The sequence below is a fragment of the Nomascus leucogenys genome, chromosome 3 (assembly GCF_006542625.1).
Source record: "Nomascus leucogenys isolate Asia chromosome 3, Asia_NLE_v1, whole genome shotgun sequence".
Classification (NCBI taxonomy): Eukaryota; Metazoa; Chordata; class Mammalia; order Primates; family Hylobatidae; genus Nomascus; species Nomascus leucogenys.
Window position 1 is genome coordinate 17,173,257 of NC_044383.1, and position 16,507 is coordinate 17,189,763.

Genomic DNA, 16,507 nt, shown 5'->3' on the forward strand with positions numbered 1-16,507 from the left:
CTTAGCTCCCACTTATGAGCGAGAACATACAATGTTTGGTTTTCCATTCCTGAGTTACTTCACTTAGAATAATATTCTCCAATCTCACCCAGGTCACTGTGAATGGCATTAATTCATTCCTTTTTAGGCTGAGTAGTATTCCATCGTATATATATTCCACAGTTTTTTATCCATTTGTCGACTGATGGGCATTGGGCTGGTTCCATGTTTTTGCAATTGCGAATTGTGCTGCTATAAACATTCGTGTGCAAGTATCTTTTTCATATAATGACTTCAGGAATAGCTATTCTTACATCAGTCAATACCCTTTTAGACAATAGACTTTCTGTCTAGTCAGAAACGGTAACAGCAGAAAGATAGGTGATGTTGGAAATTTGGTAGCAATACTAAGTATGATCCAATCCTAACTACACTGTTTTCAGTTGCAGTGTTTCAGGTCACCAGAGAAAATGAATCCGGATGGCTGTTAAGGAGATCATGTACCTCATAATCCACTGGGGATTCATATCCCCATGGATAATTTGTTTCATTGTAACCAACAATTGGCATTAACCAGAAAATGGCTTCAGGTGTCCCAGACTTCATGGACACACAGTGAAAAGTAGGAAAACTTTTACAGATGAAGGTCCTCAGAGGAACTCTGTCAACAGACATTTTATGATTAGAGAATAATTAAAATGAAAGCAAGCACGTTTGTTAGTGGAAGTCGCACCAACACAACTGGGCCAATAAACTGAATGTTTCTTCCTATGTGTGTTTCATTGGACCCAAGGTAAACTACAACAAAAAATGAAAAGTAAAGTGTATCAGTCCATTCTCGCATTGCTATGAAGAAATACCTGAGACTGGGTAATTTATAAAGAACACAGGTTTAATTGTCCCATGGTTCCGCAGGCTGTACAGGAAGCATAGTGACTTCTGCTTCTAGGGAGGCCTCAGGAAGTTTCCAATCATGACTGAAGGCAAAGGGGGAGTGAGACATCGCATACGGTGGCAGCAGGAGCAAAGTGGAGAAGTGCTATACACTAATAAACGACTAGCTCTCAGGGGAACTGAAGGACAGTACCAAGAAGAATGGTGCTAAGCTATTCATGAGAAACCCACCCCCATGATCCGATCCCCTCCTATCAGGACCCACCTCCAACAGTGGGGATCACAATTCAACATGAGATTTGGGCGTGGATACAGATCCAAACCATATCATGTAGATTAGAAAGAATAGGACAGCTTGAGGTTCAGGGGCATATAAGAAGCCTGGGAGCATGATGTCTACTTCTTCTCCTTTTCCTTCCTTTAGAAACAAAATCAAACCACAGAAGAACTCTTAAAGTTTGAGTAACAAGACAAAAATTAGCTTAAAGGGCTAATACATCATTTCTAGATACTAACAATTTGAATATTTTAAACCCCATATTTCCCACAAGGATCTGTTGTAACGGGTACCATTCATACATCTATCACAAAGATTTGATTTTCAGATATTCTGATTGAATCTCAGATGCCTGATCAATTCTCTGTAAGTTATTTGCTTTCCTGAAGATCTTTCTGTGCTAGTGTCTGAAAAGAAAACATAGTAATTACTCATGAGGAAAAATAAATTCTTAATAAAATAATTACATAAAATGTACCTAAATTTAATATGACAATAAATTCTGGGCATTTCTTAATTATATTTTTTATAAAAAATATAAATTCAAACATATTGAAACCTTTTTGAACAAGAAAATGTTTACATAAAATAAACATGAAACAATATGCAATGTATCAAATTAAAACTACATTTTAAGAGAGTTTAAAGCTATTCATGTCTTTCACTAAAATAGAGTATGGCAAATACTGTGTTCATTTTATAAACAACCAAAGTAAGGGGTTAAAGCAATTTAAAGTGCTCCTACACAATCTGAAAATACGTTTCCGATAACTGAATTCAAGGTTTTTGAGATCATACAAATATGCAATAAGAAAGTTTTAGGATCAAATATAATAAAAGTATAATTTATGCCTATCAAAAACAAAAAGCTTTTAAGGCATTATGATAGTTAAATTTCCTTCAGTGCAGTAATCCTCTAATAACAGTTTCAGTCAAGGAAATGTTATGAGGTCAGATCTGAAGTTTTTTTTTTAACTTAGTTTGAAATCATACATATTCTCTTTGAATATAATTTGCTTTGTGTAGCACCTAACTCTCCAGGAACTCAAAACACTTCATAGATTTATATCCTGTTTCTAGTTATCTTCATTATTGCTTTTTTGTTTTTTGCAGCGGGATTAAACACTAGTTCAGTGATTTGTACACCAGTAAAACCATTCTTACCAGTAGGTAAAATAATGCTGAACAAAAGTTAAACAATCAGTGATAACTTACCAACTCCAAAAATTCTATTTCTGTTTGGACAGCTTCATAAACACTTTCCATGTCATCTTCCTTATAAAGTTCTAATTCTTTCTTAAGTCTATTTTAAAAGAAAATATCACCTATTAGTTTAATAATAAACTGTAATCGTATTACTGCACAGAGAGGGACAAGTTTGTAGCTTCTATAGTCAGAATTTCAAGTTAAGACTGAATAATTTGCATATTTTAATTATCTATAATTCCATAAAGACTATATAAAATTTTGCGGTAAAAATTTTCATAAATTAAGGTAGACTGACTAATAGACATTTAATATTTTTGTTGTTGTTTTTTGAGACAGAGTCTCGCTCTGTCATCCAGGCTGGAGTACAGTGGTGTGATCTTGGCTCACTGCAACCTCTGCCTCCTGGGTTCAAGCGATTCTCCTGCCTCAGCATCTCAAGTAGCTGGGATTACAGGCACCTGCCACCACACTCAGCTAATTTTTGTATTTTTAGTAGAGATGGGGTTTTGCCATGTTGGCTAGGCTGGTCTTGAACTCCTGATCTCAAGTGATCCACCTGCCTGAACCTCCCAAAGTGCTGGGATTACAGACGTGAGCCACCACGCCCAGCCGACATTTAATAATTTTATCATAACTAAAAGAGCAACATGAGCTGGTGGATAAAAAATATATATTACTATGTCTTAACATCTCTGTTTTAGTCCTGGCCACTAGCAAACTGAACAAGCTTAGTTAAAACATTTAGCTTCTCTGAACCTCACCTGAAAACTTTTAAGCATACAAAAAAAAATGACCCTTGAGCTTTCTTCTTGATCTAAAATTAAACTATAACTTTATAATATACATGCATAATTAAAATATACCTTAATTTGGGAGTGAGAAAGCAACATCTTTTTTTCCCCAATTAAGTTTCTTTTCCCCAATTAAGTCTTTAATTTTTTGAATATTTTGAATTTTTTTAACATGAAAAAACACATAAATTTTATTAACATGCATTGGGAATCACAAAAGAATAGGTTGGTTAGGACTGAAGAGGTTAGATTCAGGTTTATTACCCTCTTAATGAAGGAAAGGGGGTTTGGAGTTGTTAAAGTTTATGAGAGATGATCAAATCAAAATGGAGTTTCTGGAGCTAGGCGCCATGTGATCTATCTTGAAAATGGGCCAGTTTCCCAAAAAATAGGAGATTCACAGCAACCAATCAAAGGGGCCTTGAACCAACATAAGGCAGTCTCCTCTGAATTATGACTATAAGAAATTAACTTTGAAATGATTCTAGAAAAATCCAATTAAATGTTTATACTGAATTTTTTTTGTATTTTCAGTTTTTCTTTTTTATCAGACTTTTTATCAGTCTATCCATATAGTTCATAGACTATATGGAAATATATGGGTGTAGTAATGGAAGATAAGGGCTATTTTTATTAAAATCTATTTATGAGTACTCATCTTGGTATTGGCTCTGTCTTCAATGATAACAGTACCTCCTCTCTCCCTGGAATTAGTGTGTCACCCTTCTCATGCCTTACTCTTAAGCAGATAAAGCCTAAAAGGGTAGAGAATTCTTCCTGTACCTATTGAGTATCAATTGCCAAGATAATCCCTATGACAATGCGGCATAATTTCAGGGTGGTATATTCTAGTCCCTTTAAAGCAAGGTCAGACAGGCAATAGAAACAATAACCTTAAACAAAGAGCCAATAACTGTACTAATATCATACAAGTTTGATGATTATAAATGTGCTCTGGAAATTTATTGCCAAATCAGCATGGACTTTGAGGAATTTTTTAAAAATTATTTTATGCCTGTATTTAATGTGGAAAATAGTAAAAATAAGTCTTCCATTTCTGGCATTATGACTAACATTTTTTTCTGAAAAGAAAAACATAAACAAAAGCTAGGAGCTGTGGCTGAAGAGGTAGAAAGCTAGAGCCTGGAATCGGGCAGCTAGGAGATTAAAGCTGCCCTGAGGGGAGATATGAGGAAAAACATTGCTCTCCCAAACCTAAGCAACTCCTGGGCCAGCAACAAAGTGAGAAGTGTAGATCAGTTTGAACCTTTGTTGAGCCCTGACCCTCAAGGGGAAGCTGAAGGAGTTGTAAGATCAGTGGCATTTCCTGGATGCCAACAGATGCAAAAGAAAATCTTCTCTATGGCTGCATAGTATTCCATGGTGTATATGTGCCACATTTTCTTTATCCAAATGCCCATCATTGATGGTTCCAAGTCTTTGCTATTGTGAACAGTGCTGCAGTAAACATATGTGTGCATGTGTCTTTATAGTAGAATGATTTATAATCCTTTGGCTATATAATACCCAGTAATGGGATTGCTGAGTCAAATGGTATTTCTAGTTCTAGATCCTTGAGGAATCGCCATACTGTCTTCCACAATGGTTGAACTAATTTACACTCCCACTAACAGTGTAAAAGTGTTCCTATTTCTCCACGTCCTCTCCAGCATCTGTTTCCTGACTTTTTAATGATCACCATTCTAACTGGTGTGAGATGGTATCTCATTGTGGTTTTGATTTGCATTTCTCTAATGACCAGTGATAATGAGCTTTTTTTCATATCTGTTGGCTGCATAAATGTCTTCTTTTGAGAAATGTCTGTTCATATCCTTGGCCCACTTTTTGATGGGGTTGTTTGTTTTTTTCTTGTAAACTTAACTTCTTTGTAGATTCTGCATATTAGCCCTTTGTCAGATGGGATGAGTTCATGTTCTTTGCAGGGACATGGATGAAGCTGGAAACCATCATTCTCAGCAAACTAACACAACAACAGAAAACCAAACACCACATGTTCTCACTCATAAGTGGGAGCTGAACAATAAGAATATGTGGACACAGGGAGGGGAACATCACATACTGGGGCCTGTCGGGGGTGGGGGGCAAGGGGAGGGATAGCATTAGGAGAAACACCTAATGTAGATGATGGGTTGATGGGTGCAGCAAACCACCATGGCACGTGTATACCTATATAACAAATCTGCACGTTCCGCACATGCACCCCAGAACTTAAAGTATAATAATAATAATAAAAAGAAAATCTTTTCTAAAGGAAACCTTAACAAATTGAGACCTACAGGCCTCTCATAGATTGAGAATAATGAGTTTGCAGCAAAAATTCATGAAGCACCCAACAAGGAAAGCCATTATAAAGTAAAAGCAGAGACAGGAAGCAATAGCTTACACCCAGGCTATTCACAAAACTACAGACTATTCACAAAATAAAATGTCCAATGGCTAATAAAAATAGGAAATGGTATTAAATTTCATTCTGAATCAGGGAAATACAAAGAAAAGCATAAGGAAATACCATTAAACATTCACCAGAATATCTAAAATGAAAGATAGGCAATACCAGGTGTTGATAAGGATATGAAGAAACTAGAACTTCCAGACCGCTAGTACAGGATATTGCTTTCCATTCTTTTTTTTTTAACATATCTACTTCTTTATATTTAAAGTGAGTTTCTTGTGGAAACTGTATAGTTGTGTCTTACTCTTTTATCTAATGTAATAATCTGTCTTTTACTTGGCATATTTAGACCATTTTCACTTAATATCGTTATTCATATGGCTAAATTAAAAATATGATTTTTCTACTCATTTTCTATTTGTTCTATCTGTGCTTTGCTCTTTTCTTTCCCTCTCTTTCTACATGCTTTTGGACTTTTTTTATAATTACATTTTATCTCCTCTATTGACTTATTACTTATACTTACTATAGTCCCCCTTTATCCATGGGGGCTACATGCTCCAGTACTCTCATTGGACACCTAAAACTGCAGACAGTACTGAACTCTCTATATGCTATGATTTTTCCTCTACATATATACCTATGATAAAGTTTAATTTATAAATTAGGCACAGAGATATTATCAACAATACCTAATAATAAAATAGAACAATTATGACAATATACTGTACTAAAAGTTATATGAATGTAGTCTCTCTCTCTCTCTCTCTCAAGATATCTTATTGCAGTGTAGATCTTAGCAACCTCAGCATACAATTTTTTTCCTTTCCTTATTAAGTCAAAAACTTTCATCTTTTCACTTACAGGAAGCACTTTAGACCTTCTTTTTGGCATATATGAATTGCCAGCATCACTACTCCTGTGATTTGGGCCCATCATTAAGTGTAATAAGGGTTACCACAAAGACTGTGATAGCACGACAGTCGATATGATAACTCAGATGACTATGAAATGACTAGCAGGCAGGTAGCATATACAGTGCAGATACACCGGACAAAGGGATGATTTGTGTCCAGGGCAGAATGGGGCAGAACTGCACAGGAGTTCATCATGCTACTCAGAATGGTGTGCAAGTTAGAATTGTGTATTTATGAAATTTTTCATTTAATATTTTGGAACCATGGGTGAATGTGGGTAACTGGAACTGCAGAAAGAAACTGCAAATAAGGGGGGGACTATTGTATTTTTTAAAACTTGTAATGCTTGCATATGGGTTAATACACATCTTCAATGTATTACTGTGTACTCTCAAGTAATATAACACTGCTTTACTTGGCCAGACCGCAGTGGCTCATGCCTGTAATCCAACACTTTGGGAGGCCAAGGTGGGCAGATCACTTGAAGCCAGGAGTTCAAGACCGACCTGGCCAACATGGGGAAAACCCGTCTCTATTAAAAATACAAAAATTAGCCGGGTGTGGTGGCACACGCCTGTAATCTCAGCTACTTGGGTTGCTGAGGCATGAGAATAGCTTGAAACCCGGAGGTGGAGGTTGCAGTGAGCCAAGATCGTGCCACTGCACTCCAGTCTGGGCAACAAAGAGAGACTCTGTCTCAAAAAAGTAAAAAAGAAATAACACTTGCTACACTTACAGGGTAAGAAACTTAAAACAGTTTATTTCCAATTTCTCCCTCCCCTTTTTTGTTCAGTCATCATCATACATTTTTGTTTTTACATATGCTATAAACCTAAAATATATTCCTACTTTTTTGCTTTTGTCACTTATTTGTTACATCAGTTAAAAGTGAAAAAGGGGCCTTTATATTTATCTTCATTTTCATTTCCATTTCTAATTTTATATTTATCTTCATTATCTTTCATTTATTTATTTATTTTTAAGTAGAGATGGGGTCTCTCTATGTTGTCCAGGGTGGTCTCAAACTCCAGGGCTCAAACTCCTGGACTCAAGCTATCTGCCCACTCCAACCTCTCAAAGTACTGGGATTATAGGTGTGAGCCACCATGCCCGGCCCATTTGAACCATTTCTGGAGTTTTATTATTTCTTTGCATAGCTCCAAATTTCTATCTGGTATAGTCCTTCTTTCTGAAAAACTTATTCAGCCCTTTTTTTAATATAGTCCGTTTGCAAGAAATTCAATCAACTTGAGTTTGTCTAAAAATATCTGTATTTGCCTCCATTTGTGAAAGGGTTTTTCACTGACAATTCTGAGCTGGCAGCTCTTACTTTCATTCTTTAGGATGTCATTCCCTTGTCTTCTGGTTTGCATGATTTCTGATGAGAAGTCTTGTATAATTATTATCTTCATTCCTTTGTATATAATGTCTTTGTGTCTTTTCTCTTTCTGCTTTCCTTCCTGATTTTCTCTTTATCTTTATTTCTCAGAGGTTCAAATATGATGTGTATAGATGTTTGCTTTTCTTCTTTAATGCTGCTTGGGGCTCTCTGAGCTTCTTGTATCTGTGCTCTAAAGTATTTCATTATTTTTGTAGAATTCTCTACCATTATTACTGACAAATGAACAAATATAATCTCAAATGCACTATGGTAAATCTAAAAACCCAGACTGAAGAGGATACATAGCATATTATTCCATTTGTACGACATATTGGAAAAAGCAAAACTAGGAAAACAGATCAGGGGCTGGGGCTGGAACACAGGCACTGAGTATAAATAGGCAGGAGGGTACATTCTGGGATCATCAAAGTATTCTCTATCTTGATTGCAGTGGTGGTTACGTAACTGATTATTTTTGCCAATTCACTGTATACTAAAAGGTACATTTGCTGTATGTAAGTTTTAAAAAAGGCAATGACAGAAGTCAAATTTCCTATAAAATAACAATTAAATTTTTTTAATTCAAAATTTTTAATTCAAAATTTTTAAGTTTCCAAAAGGAAAAATAATGCAAAAAAGACCTCTCAATACGAAAACCAAATAAAACCACCTATAAGTTACGTATACAAGCTAAGAAGGAAGTAGACGATTTTGCAAAACTTGAAATTACATGTAAGCAGGGAAATAAACATCTAACTTCAGCTCTGAAGCCTACACCAGTGCAGAAAGAGTTAAGTAACCATTCTATGGTAGAGAGAAGAAAGGAAAAAGGGTGCCTAAGGGGGACGAAATACAGATTAAATGACTCTCAGAAAGTGAAAGTCCTTCCCCGTGTGGGGAAACACTGAGAGAAGGTCTGAGGCCTCACAGTGGAAAGTAATGGCTTCTGTAGGGCAGAAGAAGTTTGTTTAAATCAATGGCTCTCTTATCTTTTGGGTAGAGACAGTGGTGGTTTTTTATTTAATGATGTTCTTTTTGTCTTTCCAGTGCTTTTCATTTCCATTTCTTGATTCCTTCTTGTCTTTAAATGTTACAGCCCCTGCAAATTTGTCTATTTGTCACCCAATAACCATAGCTGAAATGAAGAAAGTTTTTGTTTTGTTTTGCTGATGAAGTTTTTTAAAAACTGCATTATGAACAAAAAGCAAAAATACTTTGAGACACCAGATAATCCAAAAACTATAAAAATTGACCTAAAGTATAAATATATAAGGAAAACAGTGAATTTCTTTTCCTGAAGCAAGCATAACATTGAAGCAGACCTGATCAAGATAGTGAATACATATACACACACATACACATGTCTATGAATACTAATGCAAAAATTATAAATAAAATATTAGTAAAAAGAATCCAATACCACATTTAATAAATAATATACTAAGATCTATTAGGATTTGTTCTAGGAATTAATGTATGGTTAAATATTAGAAATTCATTAATATAATTGACCATATTAATATTTCCAAGGGAAAAATAATATGATTATCTTCAGAGGTGCTGAAAGGGTGTTTAAAATATTAAAACCTATCCCTGGTATAAAAAACTTTCAACAAAATCAGAATTAATAGATATTATTTTTACCCAATAAAAAAATGCATACATCAATCCCAAAGTAAGCAGCTTATTGCTGGGGAAACACCAGAGTCAATCTCCTTAAGGTCAGGAATGAGGATGCCCATTACCTTTATTACTTTTTAATATTAAGTTAGAAGAACTAGTCATTAAAATTAGTCTAGAGAAAATAATTAGAGGCATAAGAGTTTGAGAGACAGTTATTTTAATTTTCTGGTAATATGACAATATAACTGAAAACTCAAAAATATCAATGAATAAAAAAATTCAAATAATAAAATAATTTAGTAAGGTAACAAGATATACAATTAGCATACAAAATAGCCTTCATTTTCATCAATAATGATTAACATGACTTTCTTTCATAGGACATCATAAAAATGTTAATTATTTCTACATTAAATCAGATCGAATATGATCCTGAAAAAAATACAAATTTTTTCCTTGGTGCTAGGCAAATTGATCCTAAAGTTTATATGGAAAAAAATAAACATTCAAATGAGGCTCTTTAATGTTCTTCTTTTTAGGAAAGCCCTGAGAAAGAAAAAAAAAAAGAGGAGTGACTAGCCCTACCAACCACTAAATCCTACTATTTCTCTTTTATAATTAAAACAGTGCAGTACTGGCATATAAATAGAACAGTGGGATATAGTAGAAGACAGAGTCCAGTATAAATGGAAATCTAGTAAATAATAGAGATGACACCTCAAACCAGTGGGAAAACGACATAGACTTTTCATTAAATTGTGTTGAGAAAACTGGATAGTCATTTGCAAATGGATGTAAATGGATTGCCAAAGCTAAAGTTGGATCTACATTACACAGCATATACAAGAATACCCTCAAAATGGATCAAAGATTTAAAAGTAAAAAATGAAACCATACAAGGTCAAAGTGAAAGCATCAATAAATTATTCGATAAACTGGGTGTAGGTAAAGACTTTTAAACTATTGCTCAAAACACAAATGCAATAAAAGAAAAGAGTACTAAATTCAATTATGTTTAAAAGGCTGTGTAGCAAAAACCACCTTAAGTAAAGTTCAAAGATAAATGACAAGCCATAAGAAAATATTTGCCACATATGTCACAGATAAAGGACTGATCTCCATAATATATAAATAAATTTTCTAATCAGGGACAAAAAAAGACCAAAACCCTGATAGAAAAATGGGAAAAAGTCATAGAGAGGTAGTTAAAAAAACAATTTACAAATAGTCCTTAAAGGCATAAAGAAACACTCAAATTCACTCATAATAAAGAGTTGCAAATATACTACACACGAATATTGTTTCTCATCTATCACACTGGCAAAACTTCAAAAACTTGACAACAAACTCTTCTGGCAAGATTATGGGAAAAAAATTGTGCTCAAACATTGCTAGAGGAAATTCAAAATGGTATGACCTCAATGGAGGAGAATGTGGCAAGATCCAACAAAACTACATTTGCATTTTCCCTTTGACACTGCCACTCCATATCCAGTAAGATACTGTATAAATACAAAACAACATATACACAAGATTATTTATTGCAGCATTATTTGTAATCACAAAATATTGGAAACAATGTGTCTATTCATATGAGACTGGTTGCATAAACTGTAGTACATCTATTACAATGAAGTATTATATAGCTATAAAAATGAAGATAATCTCTTTTAACTATTATAAAATGAATTCCAGGATATATTGTTAAATAAAAAATGGAAAGATACAAAAGACTATATACAGCGTGTTAACATTGGTGAAAGAGAAAGGGATATAAGAATATATAACTAAATATCTGTTTATTTTTGGAAAAAGAAACACAGGAAGGATGAATCAAAAACTAGCGAAAACGGTAACCCACAGCAGTGAGTGAAAATGCAGTAGGATAGAGAATGGAATGAAACGCCTCTGGATGTATCTTTTTATATACTTTTGCTCTTGAATTATGTTGATGTTTTACTTATTTATCAAATAAAATTCAATCAATAAAGCTGAGAAAAAGAGCCCTAAAGTTAGACGAAAAGAACACTTGAGTTAAACACAAATGGAAATGAATAAGCCTAACTGCATTTCAAATTTATAATCATAGGAAAAAATTAAAAAGAATTAAAGTGATTTTTGAACACAATAGTCTATTCACCCTCAGTGGGATGTGTAGTAAGGCACTAAGAATTACAGAGAAATCTTATACTTTATTTAGCAGGCTTGTTGTTAGTGGGGGTACATGGCTAGTAATTCTAAAATTATTTTGTGATATTTGTAGGATTTAGGATATTAATAATTACATTGATATAATTGAGAACCAGAGTTTTAACTACAAAGAAGATATGCATACAGAACGGAGGGAGGAGAAGAAAAACCCAGTCATTTTGGATTAGAGTTGGAGGAGATTGTGTAAATTTACCATTTAAAAATGGTAATTTTAGTTGTGTCCACTTAAAGTGCTTAGAAGCAATGACATCCAGTAGCAATGAGCACATCTAGTATTGTGGTCTGAGTTTCTAAATACTATTCCCAACTCAAAGATAATAGGGCTTCTTGAAAAAAATAATTGGTTCCAGGATTGAGGGAGGTATGTATAAGGAGAGCCTGGAACACCTTCTTGCACCAGAAAGAAAGTGATTTTTAAAAAACCACACAGAAATCAATTTCAGAGGGATTGCCTCTGGCCAAATTTGGGAAAATTGGAGTATCAAAAATAATAATGACAGTAATGGATTATGACACATGTAACTTTAAAAGGTGCATGAGTACATAGAGAATTTTTTTTTTAAGGAGAAATAAAAAGGGTGGGGGAAGGAGGGGAAAAAGAAACCTCTTTTTAAAAGAATTTTACCAATTAATAAATAAAGAATGCCATGATTAGAAATTACTATTTTGCAGCCACCACTGTAATAACTGATTCAAGGAGGAATCATTAGTGGACAATAAATGGTTGAGAGAAGGGTTACTGGGGAAAGGATATGTACAAGGTATCAAAGGGTCATCCTATATATTACTTAGTACTACCAATGGAAAAATAGTACTTTCTCACCAGAAAAATCTGGCAGACACAATCTTAACTAAGGGATCAAACTTAACATTACCAAAAATGAAACAAACTGACATTATGTGCCTCCTGATATAATGCTCTGAAAAAGACACAATATCACTTACATAATATTCTTGCCAAAACAATTTAACTTGCATATAATCTCAAAGGAACAAATAAGTACAAATTGAAGAACTTTCTACAAAACAACTAGCCTTGACACCTCAGAAAAAGTGTCAATTTAATGAAAGGAGAGGAATTATTCTTGAATAAAAGAGCTTAGAAGAAAACATAATTTGTAATCCTCAATTGGTTCCTAGGTATAAGAAAGAGAGAGAGGGGAGGAAGGGAAAGAAGACAAGAAAGAGAAAGAAAGGAAGTGAAAAAGAAGAAAAGTAACTATAATGAATACTATTAAGATAACAGGGGAAATATTAATATGGACGGTTAGATTATAGTACTGTACCAATGATAAATTTCCTGTTTGTTAATTTTCTAAGTTTTTTTTTTTTTTTTTTTTTGAGACAGAGTCTTGTTCTGTCTCCCAGGCTGCAAGCTCTACCTCCTGGGTTCACACCATTCTCCTGCCTCAGTCTCCCGAGTAGCTGGGACTACAGATGCCCGTCACCACGCCCAGCTAATTTTTTTGTACTTTTAGTAGAGATGGGATTTCACCGTGTTAGCCAGGATGGTCTCGATCTCCTGACCTTGTGATCTGCTCGTGTCAGCCTCCCAAAGTGCTGGGATTACAGGCATAAGCCACCGCACCTGGCCTCTAATTTTGTTAATTGACATAATAATTGCACATATTTTTGGGATACAGTGTGATGTTTTGATACATGTATACAATGTGCAACAGTCAAATCAGGGTATTTTGCATATCCATCACCTCACACTTTTATCATTACTTTATCATGAGAACATTCAAAATCCTCTCTTGTGGCTATTTTGAAATATACAGTAGAATATTGTTAACCAAGAAACAAAAATGCTAACTATAAAAAATGATTAAAAATTTCAACCATGGCAAAAGTAGGAACTCTTCAACTAGAACAGCCTAAAGCAAACAACAGAACCCCATAAACTTGGAGAAGATATTTTTAATTCATTAACAGAAAAAATTCACAATTACTGAAAGAGCAAAAATTTAAAACTTCTGGAAATTAATAGGAAAAAGACAAATTACTCAAACAATCTAGTAGAAAACTAAGAGTTACTTTACAGAAAAAATGCATGGGTCATAAACAGATGCAAAAGATGCTCAACCACATACGTACTCAGGACAAGGCCGTTAGAGACCATGAAATACCATCTTATGTCCACAAGATTGGCAAAAACTAAAAAGTCTTTAAAAAGCATTGAAGAGGATGGAGATCGACAGGAAATTTCATAATGTGCTAATGAGAATATAAACTGGCTTAATCACACTGGAAAATAGTCTGTCCTCATCTTGTGAAGTTCAACATTTGCATGCCCTACACTCAGCAATTCCAACAGGCATCTATCCTGGAACAACTCTTGCATATGTGCACCAGCATGTACACAGCAGCACTGCTGGTGATAGCAAAAATCTGGAAACAAACCAAATGTCCATTAAAAAGAGAAAAAAATATGCTATGGTCACACATCTACACTCGCCAACATGGGTAAATCTTAGAAAAAACATTGAATAAAATACAAATCCCAGATAGTATAATATAATTTTTACACAACTCAAAAACAAATACAAATAACCAATAGATTGTGCATGTATATATAGGATAGATGATAAATGCATGCTGTAAACTAAAGTTAGTTATATAGTACAATAAAGAAAATTATATATACACAAGTAAATGAATCACATTATAGAACGACATGCACAAGAAAATGAAATACAATATAGGACATCAACGATATCTGAGGTAATGAAGGGAGTATGGAATAAAAGAGAAGCCATAGCTAATGCAAGTTATTGGTAATATTCTAGTTTATTTCATGGATGACCATTTTTAGCTCGTATTTAGCTCATATTTAGTTCATAGGTGCTCATTATATTAGAATAGTTTAGAAATTACATATAGTTTACATATATTATTTTAAGGACCACTAGGGAATAAAAACATAATATTCATAATAAGGGTGGATGGTGAAATACCCTATTCAGTCATACATCGCTTAACAACAGGAATATATTGTGAAAAATGCATGGTTAGGTGATTTTGTCATTGTATAAACATTATCAGATGAACTTACACAAACCTAGATTGGATAGCACACCAGACACCTAGGCTATAGGGTATAGCGGATGCTCATAGGTTACAAACCTGTACCGCATGTTACTGTACTGAATACTGTAGGCAACTGAAACACAATGGTAAGTGTGTATCTACACATAGAAAAGGTGGAATAAAAAGTGCAGTCTTATAATCTAATGGGACCACTCTTAGATATGTGATATGCTGTTGATTGAAATGTCATTATGCAGCACATATGTATATTGAAGTTCACTGTGTTCTGTCTGAACTTTTAGGAATTTAATAGTAAATGAGAAATCTAAAGGAATGCTTAATAAGGGAAGGTAAGTTACTAATTTTAAGCATCAGATATTTACACATGTATAAAAACCCTTGTAATAAATATTTTTAAAGAGTAAGTGGAAAGTTGAGAGTTACAATATACTATGGATGCTGCTATGAAATATACATAAACCTTTTTAATAAATTTATTTTTCAAATAAAATGGTAGAGATATTCCCACCATTCCATCAACACGTGCTCATCCATCTCTTCAGTTCAAATGGACTACAGGTTCTGTATGACTTCTCATGCCTATCAGAATTAGGTGGTGACCACTCACCCTTTTAGTTATCTAAAAATAAGAAGGAGAGACTGCTGAAATTAAGGAGGGCATTCGGAGCAAATTATAGGAAGTATTTCCCTATTTAGCATATAATCAAGCTGTAGAATTTAGATCTGCATTTAAAGAAAAGATTGCTGTTGCTAGCTTCAAAAGAGGCCAGATGATAATGGCATGAATATTAATACATTTGCAGCTAGCCAAAGCAATATAATGGTAAGTAGATCTCTTGCTTCAGTGCATAGACTGATTGCCTACAGGAGTCAAGAAGGACTTCCCTCACTCACTGAACTAAGGGCACTTTGCACTGGTTATTGTCACCTTTCTCTGAGTCATCAAATAATGACTATGATAGGCCAACATTGTTAATTAGTTTAGAAAAACTTATGTTCCATGTATTTTTATAATTTCCTGCATCATTATAAATTTTTTTCAGTTACCTCTCAGAGACACAGAAAACCCTTAACTAACAACATACTCATTTTAGCTACAGAATTGTACACACTACTATTTAAAGTAGAAAGGACAGATTTCACCCAAAGTCCTAGTGCTCAAATGCAATGCTGTTAAAACTTATATATATTTCATTGCAGTCTCTAGTTTTCATATAAGTGATTATACAATTTTGCTTCCTAGTTTTGCTTTTGTGTGTGTGTATTTGTGTGTGTGCTCAATGCTATTCTATACATTTCCCCCAGTTAACTATTAATTGCATACCAATTAATACTATTTAAGATAAATATGTAGTAATCCTAGTGATTACACCACTAATTAACATAATCATTTCTAATAGTAGGGCATTTCATTTGTTATTTTTTTTTTACCATAAATAACATTACTATGAACACCTTTGTGAGCATAAAGCTTCTTCTGTACTTAGCATTGTCTTCCTTAATGTAGAGCTCATAAATGGAATTATTGGGTCAAATGGCATAAACATTTTAAGATGCTTATAATAATTTGTTTGTATTAAATTTCATTCCAAATACATCTAAGCATGTATACTGCCACCAGCCATGTATAAGTCATCTCTGCAGCACACACTTGCCAATTTTGATTATGATCATTTGGTCTTTCAAAAATTGATAGAATAAATAATATTTAGTGGTTTTAATTTGCATTTCATTGAGAATCAGTATAGCTCAATTATATCG

At 34.0% G+C, this 16,507-nt stretch overlaps 1 protein-coding gene across 1 annotated transcript in view; it reads right to left on the reverse strand.

Moving 5' to 3' along the window:
• Positions 1-850: 850 nt before the first annotated feature.
• The window catches only part of CCDC172 (coiled-coil domain containing 172), a 55,778-nt gene continuing 40,121 nt past the window's right edge, over positions 851-16,507 (reverse strand). Inside the window, exons 8-9 of the mRNA XM_003254987.2 lie at positions 2,366-2,453; positions 851-1,557 (exon numbers count right to left, since the gene is read on the reverse strand). Of these exons, the coding sequence (XP_003255035.1) occupies positions 1,522-1,557; positions 2,366-2,453 (124 nt within the window). The 3' untranslated portion in view covers positions 851-1,521. The remainder of the gene's footprint in view (positions 1,558-2,365; positions 2,454-16,507) is intronic.